The 13,079-nt window shown below is 33.1% G+C and overlaps 1 protein-coding gene across 3 annotated transcripts in view; it reads right to left on the minus strand.

Annotated features, from left to right (window-relative positions):
* Nucleotides 1-13,079, minus strand: part of LOC116850782 (Kv channel-interacting protein 1) — a 218,057-nt gene that overhangs the window by 199,365 nt on the left and 5,613 nt on the right. For 2 of the 3 annotated variants that reach the window (XM_032829429.1, XM_032829431.1), the window contains exon 2: nt 11,621-12,159. In XM_032829429.1, coding sequence (XP_032685320.1) covers nt 11,621-11,785 — 165 coding nt within the window. In that variant the 5' untranslated portion in view covers nt 11,786-12,159. Of the gene's footprint in view, nt 1-11,620; nt 13,010-13,079 lie in introns of those variants that run through there. The other variant, XM_032829430.1, reaches the window with a different exon arrangement.

Genomic DNA, 13,079 nt, shown 5'->3' on the forward strand with positions numbered 1-13,079 from the left:
GCGGACCCCTGTGTGTGTGTGTGTGTGTGTGTGTGTGTGTATTGTCAACACATTTTAGAAAAAAGTATTTCATTTTTTGGTCATTTTGGTTTAATTTTGGGTGATGTTAACAAGGTGAAATAAAAATCAACATAAAAATATTAAATAAAAACCTATGCTTTTTATTGGGTATTCTTTTATCTGACATCCAAGCGTTCTTAAAATGATATAAATAAATCTCTTTTAATCAAGAATTTCCTGAGTTATAAGCAAGTTACCGCTAAATCAGTACGTACAAAGATGCATATTTGTCAGCATACATTGACAACAATCATACTAATGTGTCAGTAATTTTATCATTGAAACGATATAAATTTGCAACATACAACATAAGTATTCATATATTGTATAGGTTGCACTTTGACAACGTTGCTCAAAGTTAAACTAAAATAACAACTAAAAATACAACTTTTAGTACCAAATAACTTTTATTTAAAACATTTTTTTAAATAACGTTCATTTAAATTATTTTTATTTAATTTTTGTTCATGTGTTGTTTTCCAGATATTCAGAGATTCTGATGTATTTTCTGCATAATATCAGAGTGGGAAGTAACGCCTTACTTCGCGTAAGGCCGTACAGTTACCGTTTTCTCTAATAACGATCGTTACTTTTTTTCTGTTTGTAAAGCCCATCGCATATGAAATGGCATAACTACATATGTATAGCATAAGACCGTATAGACCAATGAGCATCGAGTATTGAGCATCAAGCATCAATATAACGGCTTAATAATCGATGCTCATTGGTCTATACGATCTTATGCTATACATATACAGTTATGTCATTTCATGTGCGATGGACTTAACAATAACGGTAACATCATTATATTTTTACAGTAACAGTAACGAATTCAACTATTATTTTTATTGTTACTTAAGTTACATACAGATTCAATAAATGATGCGCTGATCGTACGCTGATAACGTGTATTAAATATTTTTGATTATATAGAAATATCTAGATATTCGCTGGAAGAAAGTACATGATTTTATCTTATTCTTCATGTAAAATTGATTGTTAGTGTAAAGTCAGAATTTGCAATGTTAAAAATTTTTAATAATTTTAATAATAGATTTGCTTAGTTTAGTTCACTATCTTTTGTAAGAAACTATTGAACAAAAGAAAGAAAAAGTGTATTACACTAACCATATCTATTATTAAACTAATTAAAAATTTTTTAAAGCCAAATTGCAAAATCTGGTTTCGTATCGACAATAATTTTTGTGTGCAGGATAATGAAAGATAAGAAGATAGAATCAAGCTCATAAAAAAATATTAATTTTCCGAGTTAGGATTATTGCAGTTTTAAATAATTTATTTTTTTAGATGAACTGACTGCATTAAAAAAAATAATCTAGGCTTAAAAATTATAATTTCATTTTAATATCAATTATGCATTTTATTTTAGTGTTACAAAAAAAAACGAATTATTACTATCTTAGTAACGGTATTAACTTTTAAACTAAAAGTAAACTAACTTTAACTTTTAAACGGAATTAACTTTTTAACTAAAAGTAACGGTAACGGTAACGCGTTACTTTTTGAAGTAACGTTCCCAACTTTGCATAATATCTATATATAGAGTGAGGCAATAACTATTGCTACTTTGAATACCTTTGAAATATGAGAGCGTCAGGAAGGTTTATCTAACAGAAGTTGCGTAAAGTATTATTATTTCGAAGATATTCAAGGTAATAATAATTGCTGCCTAATCTTGTACTTAACTAAAGAAATTCTGCCAGTTGATGGCAATCGGTGGTTTATACTCTAGCTAAGTTTTATTTACACTTTAGAGTCTTAATCTTTTCACTCCTAATAGACGTTTTCGTGACTTAAATGTGCATATTGTTAAATATAAATTTAATTTAATCTTATTACCTTATAACAAAGCCCGAAGAAAACGTTCGGATTTCATATACTCGTACGCTGACATTTATGTAAATATTTTGTATCTAATGTAATCATTTTTTTTTCTCAACAACGATCCCAGCAAACATGATGACGTCAAATAACGTTTTAATGACGCATTAATGATGTCTCTAATCTGATAAGTAATACGTCTTTGATCAGTAATACATCATTAATACATCATTTGACGTTACTCTACTGAGTGTTTCGCTCTTATTTGTCTCTTATATTTCATTATATATCTTGAAAACTTTATTTTATATCTCTTTTGCTTTAAAAAAATTCTGCAAGATTGTGTGAAGTACATTGATTCGTGATACTTACGAAACGTATTTAATGCGATTTTAATTAAATAATTGTGATAACAATTACCAAATATGATAATACTTAAAGTATGGAAGAATTTGAAATACAAAGGACTTCCATCCATAGTGAAATAATCTAAAGAATTTAGTAACAATTACCAAGTATTTAATATCTCCTACGAAATGCTTAATGATTATTATCCATAGACATATAAAGAACAAAATGCGCTTTACTATACATCACTTCCTAGAGTACTGCGTAACAAAAAAAGCATTTCATTTAATGTATATCTCTACATTTCAATCTCTTGTCATTAGCTATTCCTTAAAAATGCGCAGTCTATCCTATAAATCTATGCTATTATCAGATAAATATATTGAATATTGAATAAGTATGTGTTATGAAGTCATTCAATTCCATTTTATGAAATATTCAGTAGTATCTATTTTGTTTAATATCTATTTTGTTAAGGTAACAAAATATTTGATGTCTATCAATTATATCTATATCGATATACATCTATTAATTATACATCTATCTATCATCTATCTATATCCATTATATATCGACTATTGTTGTATTGTTTTTAATGTTTGCTAGCAAGTGTGACCATGTTTCTTGAATACTATAAACATGAACAGTAAGAATATCATCAGAGCTTATAGGATTTTCCTGTTCGATCATCGAAGTTAAGCAACGCTGAGCACGTCTAAAGATACAGTGATCGCTATGTGATCAAAAGAAACCACGGAAAAAACTTTTCGAAGTAAAAAGAAAGTGTTATACAAGAAAGCGTGATACAAGAAATAAAATGTCAGATTTCTTAGAGTAATTTAAATAGAACGATTAAGTTATTTTTAGTAAAATGGAGATTACTAAAAGCAATTTTTTTTTCCAATCACTATCAGCTTGGTAATAGTTGCCAAATATCTCATTTTTTGCTATTTTTGCCAAGATTTGCTATTAATTTCCAAAGTTTAGTTTGGTGAGTTAAATGTACTAAATCTACTAGTTTGGTGAGTTAAATGTACTAATGAGTTAAATGTACTAGTAACTAAATCTTGGTTCTGAGGGAACTATATGTTTATTTTATATAATCAAATTATTTCCCAATTATTATGATATATTATTACGGTCCACATTTATCTAAATGATTTAGTAACCATATTAAATTTTGGCACTTGTTATAAAATTCCTCTTTCAATGCAGAGAACTTTCAATGTAGACAAATCGAGTTGCAATGTATACTTTAGTTTCTCTCGAATGCGAGTTTGAATAGTTGCACATGTCCTACGAGTCCGTCAAATAAATGCTAATACAAAAGGCCAACTCTTTGTTACCAGTTGTTGCATTGAAGTAGCATTCAAATTCATTGCATGAAGTTCAAGTCAATGCAGACATCAAACTGATCGATATCTTTCTCCACTAGTCTGTTAAACGTTGTTGGCAACACTATCTTTCATGACTCTAAACAAGTTCTTTTATTTTATTACTAGTTATAGTGATAAAAACCAGTAATCAATAATCATTAAGCAGTGAAGTTTTACTTCCGTTATCTCCCTATTCCGAGGCTGATAGCTCCACAAGAACAATTTATTAATATTGCATTTATTTATCATAAAAGTGGACTATACAAAATATTTTCGTGCATTATAACGATATACAAAAAATAGAGAATTGTTATTATGCAGAATATAGTTTGCACTGAAGGCAATGAAACATATAAAAAAAATTGTTTATTTAAGGCAACATTCTAATTTCTCCAAAATGGTTAATCAGAAAATTATAAAAAAAATTACACACCATCTCTATACAGCTACAAACAATAATGAATAAAGAAAAAATCTTTTTACAAATAGAATTAATTCAGAATTCAAAGAGTTAAGGTCGAGAAATGAGCGATTTAAATATAAAATGCATCCAACCGGAAGTCGCTTGTTGACAATAAAGTATTTTTATGAGTTCCGAGAGTCCCATATGTACACTTGTGGTCGGGAAGCTCACATAGAAATTGCCAAGCCAGTTGAACTGGCCAAACATTGGTCCAATATCGGCGGCCAAGAGTCAGCAACCAATCTTGTCCCGATACCGATTGACGATCTAGGCCAGAGCTGGGAATTACCCATTTCGGCCGATTCTCAGGAGCTATGCCTTCTCTCTTCTCTTTGCCGCTAGTGGGCCACAAAAGTGACGGTCGAGCTTCCAAGCTTGAAGCCGCAACTGGCCGCGATCGTCATTTTCGTGACCCGCTCGCGGCAAGAAGATAGAAAGCGTAGCTCCCAAGAATCGAAATGGGTAACTAATTCCGAGCTTTGATCCAGGCTATATAACGAGCCATCATAAAATACAGATCTGGACCCAGTAAAGGCTGCAAGACAGGTCAAAATATGCCTATAGTTTCAGTACACTTTGACTTCGGTACAGATTCAGTATTTCTATAGCCCAGTATTGGGCTATAGATAATGTTAATATTCGAGGATACTTGATACTAAATATGGATCTCGTAATATAATTGTATATTACATTATTGTGAACAAAAAGTTGTGTAATATTTTACAAACAATCATACAAGTTTTTGAATTAATGATTAAGTAAGACAATTATATATATATATATATATATATATATATATATATATGTAATTTTCTTATTTAATAATTTATATATATTGACTTCTTTAATCAATAACTTAAAAATTTGCATGATTGTTTGCAAAATAATAAAAAACTTTATTGTCAGGAATTATCTAATGTATAAGTTTCTAATGGACATATTCGTACTCAACGACAGAGTTAAGATTCAAGTTTCAGTACACAGAATGTCTTTTGCTAAATACTATAGATGCTATATACCTGTAGATTAGTAAATATAATAGTAATGTCCTGAACAGAAAGTCCTATGCAAACAACTACGAAAATTTTTAATTAATAATTAAAGAAACCTCTATATATAGTTATCTTCTTTAATTATCCTATAAACACCAACTAACATAACATCAATATTATAATTTTCCATTCAACAATATAATTGTTGCATAACACATGCATTATATCGTATTTATATTATTGAGTGGGAAATTATAACATTAATGTTATATTATTGTTAGTTGATACTTCTTGGGTAATAATTGCAAGTTTTACGAGGTTGCATGGTTACGAAATAGTACAAAACTTTCTTATTTAAAATTACTTAATCTACAAGTATATTACTTGTACTCATACGTTTGAAATCAGATATTCTGTATATAAAAATTACAAAATAGTATAGTTTCTGATAACAAAATATTATTATTTTATTTTAGTACACACACAGTTTCTCTTTTTAATAGGAATCTCTTAGGAATTTTTAAATTTTACACATTAATTTTATTCTATATTTTTTAGAAAATGTGTATGTGCACATGCGTGCCGTGCGTGCGTATATGTATATATGTGTGTATATAATAATATAAATATTTAATATATAAATACTCTGAATAATTTTAATTCAAACTTTAAAGTACACAGCCACAGACACACACCCACACACACACACACACACACACACACACACACACACACACACACACACATATATATATATATATATATATATTAGATTATATTCTATATTATAATCCAATTTATGGATATGAATATTTTAGAGTTTTAATAAAAATTATTGAGTATTTAGTAAATGTATCAAGTATTTTTTATTGTCATACATATACTCACATACCAGTGCAACTAAACATATTAGGATAAATGTAACCCATACTAACTGCATTCGTAAAATCGTCTGCCAGATAGCAGGCCAATTATATATCCAACATTGGTGCAATGTTGGTGTCAATGCTGATGCCAGTGTTTAATCGGCATGGTGTTACACTCCTGTACCGAATCTATACTGGCACAACATTGGCGGCCAGTACTGGTACAACGGCAATCGGTACTGTCCTAATGTGGACCGTTTTAACATTTCTACGTGGAAGGTTGTCTGATTTTCTTTTTTTTTCGTAAGTTTGGAAACCTATCCTTCTTGTCCAATGGCAGAATTTATTTTCCAATAAAAGATCTCTCCCATTGGACAAGACAGATAGGTTCCGAAACTTACAAAAAAGAAAAAACTAAGCAACCTTTCCGACCACAAGTGTACAACTAATTTGCAGAAAGTGATATATGACCAACTTGCACTAAAATACAGTAAACAATCTTTCTTGTACTAACATTTCATCTGATATTTATTCAGATTGGCTCACTCCAATCGACTCCCGCGCTTAAAAAGAAATAATTGAAAACTTATTACGAACACGATCGTTTGCTTAAACGCGTATTACTCATGCGTGTTACGTGGAAATATAGTCCCTTCCGCTAAAATCCATTAGAAACGTATTGAGCCACTTTCTATCGAAGAGATACAACAATAAAGCGACCATAAAACTGTAATTGGATATACGATATCGGTCGAAGTCAATTTTAGATACACGAATATGTATTTCTTGTTTAATATCAAGCGTTTATTATCATGTCATCTGTTCACCTGCATAGAAAGGATTTGGTAACAAATACCAAAATGTGGTAGTTATTGCTAAATTATTCAATAAAATAATGCAGACATAAAATAGTAACTAGGAAATAATTTAGTTATATAAAGTAAACACACATATCCATACACAGATTTAGTTGCTTGAACTATACATTTATTAATTTATTTATTAACTATACATTCAAAGATTTAATTGTTTGAGTTATACATTGAGGTCAAACTAGATTCTGGAAGCTAATAACAAATCTTGGCAGCAGAAAATGAGATATTTGTTAACTTTATTGAAAAGTTTTATGTCCGAGATAAAAATTGTTCCTATAATTTTTTTTATTTTATTTAAATTGTTCGTATAATTTTTTTTATTTTATTTAAATTGTTCGTATAATTTATTTTATTTTATTTTATTCATTGCACTTTGTTTTATGGTCGTTTTATCTCATCGTACTATTTAAAATATTTTAAGACATAATTTTTTTATTTCTTACATCGATACTTTTTATCATTTCATACATGTAGCGTTTCGTCCGTGGTTTTACTCGATTTCATAACGATCATCCACTTTTTTGGGCTTATCACCCGATGTTTTACCTCATAATCGAACAAAAACTGCTAAATTCTACGAGCTGTGTGATGATATTCTCACATTTATAATATATTTTTATAACTTTGAAGAAACACAATGCTATATTTACTAGCAAACATTGGAAACAACTCAATAATAGTCGATACGATGTGAATATCATTAAGTGTGTTATATATTTATATGAATACACTTAATGGTCACTAAAAGTTTCTTTGCGTTAAAAAGATAAACATTATCAAATATTTTATGAAACAGAATTGAATGATTTCACAATACTTACCAAATATCCAATAGTAGTTATTAAATACACTTAGTAACAGATGTTAAATATTTGATAGCTATTACTAAAATCTCTAGTTCATTAAATCTTTAATGATTAAAAGTCTTACATTAAATGTACTATATATTATTATTATCATATTTAGTAGTTACCGAATTTTTATTTAAATTCTGTAAACTAAATAGATTTAATAAAAATTACCAGTCTTTTTTTCAGCGTGTAAGCTATACCCCGCCACTACAAAACACATTTTCCGCGCAACAAAATACACATTCGAAAGTTCCAAGGGATCGATGTACGTAAACGCTTTGCGTCCACTATAGCCATTCCCATATTATTCTCACAATTTATAGGCTCGTTGCTTTTTATTATTCTATCTTCGTATGTTGTCACGTGAAAAATGTGAAAAAAATCGTGCACGCAAATTACGCGTAGCGTTTGAAAATCGTCGAAATGAGGAGGCTGTCCCCAGCAATACGTAACGCCGATGGAGCTTGTTCGCGCGTTACGTACGCATTATAACCTGGATATGAAAAATCGCCGGTCTCGAACAAAGTTCAAGATAAGAACTAAAATGATGACGCAGCGAATCGATTGGAAGAAAATGTCTTTTATTGATGATCGCTCGCCCGGCGCTGTATAATCCATTCATTTACGTAACCGCGTTAACACAATTCCTGTGGGCTGCCCGTGAATGATCAATACTTTGCGAGACTATCTTTAATAAAACAGGGGTTAAAAATACTAGAGTACGAGAGCTGCACGATCAGCCGCTGCGCGCGCGTCGCTGTAATCTTGCGACAACCAACAAAACGATGCACGGAAAGTCTCGACAGAATCCGAAATTCGAATAACGGGCTCCGAGGCCTAGTTTGAATTACGCCTAATCTGTGGCGTGCAATAAGTCTAGAAGGTTATATATATGATATTTCTTAAGTACATGAAAAAAAGAATATAGTGCACATAATCAGAAATATTTAGTTGTGAGTAATATAGTTACATCACTTTAGTTATCTTTTTGTGATAGTAATATATATAGTTGATGACTCAGTTACTTTGGCACATCAATGCAGTTGCGCATGATCTGGTTGTGGCAACCAGAAATCGGTTGGAGTGGCATAGATACTCTAGTAAAGTAACCAGATATCGCCAGTATCTGCTGCAACTTCAATAACTCAGCAATTGCTCTGTGGTTGCAACAGCCACACAATTAATTATTCCATATTTTACTATTGAATCTGGTTGACATAACCAGATTTATATGTAGGCCAACTATATTGCTTTTTCCGTGTTCTGTTCAATGCTTAAGGACTTGATTTTTCAAATTATTTTATGAAGAAGAGTTCATATAAACATACACACGACAAAATACAAATTACATTTAAGTAAATGTTACTTATTTCAAGTATTTTATAAAGCTTATATATTCGTGAATCGATCATAAGTTCATCGTGCGCATCAAATTCATTCAAAATACGCTCTAAAGCTTAGCAAGTTTAACATTTTAACCAAGAATATTAAGTTAAACATATTCGGTTTGCTTACTACATAGAATTAAACCAACTTATTTTCTGAAAAATTTTATAATATTCATGTAAAGAGAATAAATTCTTCTGTTGAGTACGTGATAATGAGCTTTTAAAAATTTGTAATGGGTATATTTTAAAATTATTATTAAGAAAATATTTTTTATTAAAGATAATCATTACTTAAAAAGAGGAAAGTAAATAATTGTATTTCTTAGCAGTAGAATGATATTTTTCTGTGTGTATAATTCCAAAAACCTCATTTCAGAAATACGGAGTGTGAAAAATTTTAATAAAATTATCGTTTTTTTTTACAGCTTCTAAACGAAAAGAGTTTTCTTTTTTAAATTTGGGTCAGTAAATAGACAGGGTATTACTTTTTTTATCTGTAATCGCCGTTTTGTAAAAGTTAATGGTGCAAAAACGAGATTTAAGTAGAACATTACTGTCCTAAACTTGTACGCCAATAGTAGAATCAAAAATTTCTTTGCAATTTTTATTATTTTATCAAATACCTACAAAATATTATTTTTAATAGATAAAGTTATTAGTTTAGAATTTCAGTATTTTAATGCGTCTAATTGTATACATGCAAGATGCGTAATCTATCCTAAATTTAATTTTTATCTCCTATATAGCCTGTCAAGTAAAAGCTTGGTCGGCCTTTTTGGCCAACTGGTAAGAAGTATAGCCCTAAATCTTTCGTGAGTCGATAGAAGGAACCTTCGTCCTTGATGCACTATCAAGAAAGATTCAGTTGTTGAATTTTTGTAAGAGAAACACGCCATAAGTGCCAAATAGTAGCGCGTCATGCTACGAGGCTGTAGACCTTTGCGCCCACCCGAAAGATTCGAAAATGTCGCAATCAGCGGCTGCTAAATACATGAGAAAGTCAAAAGTATTCGTACAGAAGTGGGTGCACCGATACAACGGCAAAAAAATGTCAATGATTTACCGGCTCGATAGGCAAATTTGGTCGAAAGCATGCCTCGAAGATACCAGGCAATTATCGACGCCGGTGGTCGATTTATTAACCATTAATTAATAATGCGATTGGTCGCATTATTAACATAATTGCATCTTTGTTCTGATTGAGTACAATGTATATATGTATTTGAAAATTTTACTAATTTTTTACTAATTTTTTTTATAAGTTAACCCGACCATATTCTTACTTGACAGACTGAGGTACGTGTTCTTTTCAGTAGTGATACGGTACTGATAAAAAATTTGCCTTTTTTACTCTTCGTTTAAGAAATATTTAAATATAATTATATTTAATGACAATTTTCAGCATTAAACGTTTATGTATAAATTATAATATTTTATGTCTGTGTGTAAACAATATAAATTATATATGAGATTTCATCTATGTAGACAATATTTAATCTATGGTTGTCGCTTAAAAAGCATATGGCTTACTGAAAAATTAATTAGGAAAAGTTTACATTTTGATTTAATCTTTATAATCTTAATGTAAACTTATGAATGTTGTTTCTTAAACAAGTTAAAGTTCACAGAATTCTCTGATGACGATTTTACTCTTTCAGTGTTAAATCTATTAATCTGTCGTATAATAAAATAAATAAAAATTTCATTTTTAAACATTGCATTTATAGTTAATATCCAAAACAGATACTGCCTCAGAATTGTCTCATAACTTAATTACTGTTTTCTGTATATTTTGATATAATTTACAACACTCTACATAGTTTGCATTGTTGATATGCAAAAAGATCGCGTATATATCACGTAGACAATGCGTAAACAATCCGCGTAGCGGATGTAACCTCGAAATCTACGGCACAAACTTAATTTCCAACACTCTCTGTATCTCTGTATAAAAAACGTGGCTTTTGAAACTATACTTTCATGTACTCTTCTTCATAAAGCGACCTCAAGAATCATCTCCTAAAATATTAGACAGCACTCAAGAAACATCCTGTGCAACGAGACTCAAAAAATGTTTCACCCGCTAAATATTCAGCGGCGCGTTCAAAAGTGATAAGTTATGAAAATATAATTTTCCTGTGCTCTCTCTCCCTTTCAATATTCCGAATAAATAAAATATTATCGAGAAACTTCTGTTTCCTTTGAGACCTTTATTTCGGGGGTGTCGCTGAAATGTTCTTAGGTCCTAGTAGATCGGGGATACAAAACTGCGCGAGTGCCAACTCATCACGCTTCCCGAACGGAATGGTGAATTCCGCATGAGCTGCACTCATAAGCCCAAGGATGAAAGTAATCCGTTAACGGTGCGCCGCGAGCGCATTACAAAAGAAATATCGCTAGTTCAGTGAGAGTTACTCGACGAGCGCGATAAAAATCCACGCTTCTGACAAAGTATCGGGAGTGCAAGAGCGAGCGCTACCGCCGTAGCTGTTCGCATCCGCGATTACGAGTGATCGCGGGAAAAATCGATGATGACCTGATAGGTCAAAAGGGACGTACCTGCTTGAAGCCTCGGTACATAACTCGGATCTCCTGGCGGGAGAACTTGGTTTGTCGCAGAAGCTCCTCGATAGGCACCGGCCTGGTGGTCTGCTGCCTCGCCCTCGTGCTCTCAAAGTCGAAGAAGGCTTCTTCCGGTCCCGGCGAGTCCGGTGGGGTCGCCATGACCTTCGATCCTACCGCCGCTAAATTGTCGAAAGCCTGCGACGACGCGACGCTCCCTTCTCTCTCCTCTCTCTCTCACTCCTCCCTCTCCTCTCCTCCTCCTTCTTCTCCTCCTCCTCCTCCTCCTCCCCTTCGCCGTACCTTCTCGGCTTCCCGTGTTCTTTTTATACACGGTGTCCGCGAGGTCACACCATCGCCGACACGTTTCCCGGCGTCGTTATCATCGTGCGCGTTCTCATCCTGCCCGTCGCGTTTCCTCCAACCGACGCGGCCGTCCCGCGCGTCTCTTCTCACTGTTCTATACCCTTCCCTGTTGATCCAGCGCTCTCTCTCTCGTGGTTGTCAGGGCGCACAACGGCCGGCTCGGGGGGACGCTGCACAAAATGTTTGCCGCGTGAGCCCCTCGCTCGTACGAGAGAGCCGCAACATCATGTACATACCGTGTCGCCGAGCGGCACAAACGCGCGCGCGTTCGGTTAATAACGGTGTGTAATGCAAAGCGCGATATTTTTAACGTTCTAATTACATGCTACGCGTTATTGATTATTTCGATATGCGCCCCGGTCGGGTAATTAATTCCGTCTCTGCACTGAAGCCGAGCGTGTCAGGGTGTGCGTGCGTGAAGCGGGCGTGAACACACACACACACACATACACACACAGCGATTTTATTGCGCGACGACATGTCGGTCAATTAGCGTTCGCGACTTGAATGAAAATTCGCACGAGTGAGAGATTCTTTTTCGGAGCGCCGGCTCCGTCAATTTTCTTTTATTTTTTTTTCTCCTTTATCTTTTTCAAAATCCATTTAGCTTATGCAGTGAAGCGAGTTGTGACGCAACTTGAATGGTTCCTCGAACTCGCAAAATCGTTCGGAATCGAAATTACTTCCGTTCAAGCGGAAGGTTATTCCACGTTTATATGGAGTTCTGCAAATTTTATAAACGAATAGAGAGGGTACGCGGACCATGGACGCGCAATCAAACGATTCAATTGCGCTGTTTGTATTTACATCTATATTGTCTGATCTCGAGACTTGGCATGAGTCCCATGAAGAGGGGAGATATTACGAATAAAGACGAACTTGCGCGAGAGAAGAGCGCGGACCTAATATATGCCGCTCCGGAATTCTTCACGATCCTAGGATGAACTCGTTCCCGTTTGATAGTGGCGTGTATATGCGCTATTAATCACTATTAGTCAGACACGGACGTGTTTCTCTTTCTCCTCGCCTCTCCTCTACTCTCTCTCTCTCTCTCTCTCTCTCTCTCTCTCTCTCTCTCTCTCTCTCTCTC

Source organism: Odontomachus brunneus, unplaced genomic scaffold, assembly GCF_010583005.1.
Source record: "Odontomachus brunneus isolate Ranch 3 - 2012 unplaced genomic scaffold, Obru_v1 Obru_scaffold_155, whole genome shotgun sequence".
NCBI classification, from domain to species: Eukaryota; Metazoa; Arthropoda; class Insecta; order Hymenoptera; family Formicidae; genus Odontomachus; species Odontomachus brunneus.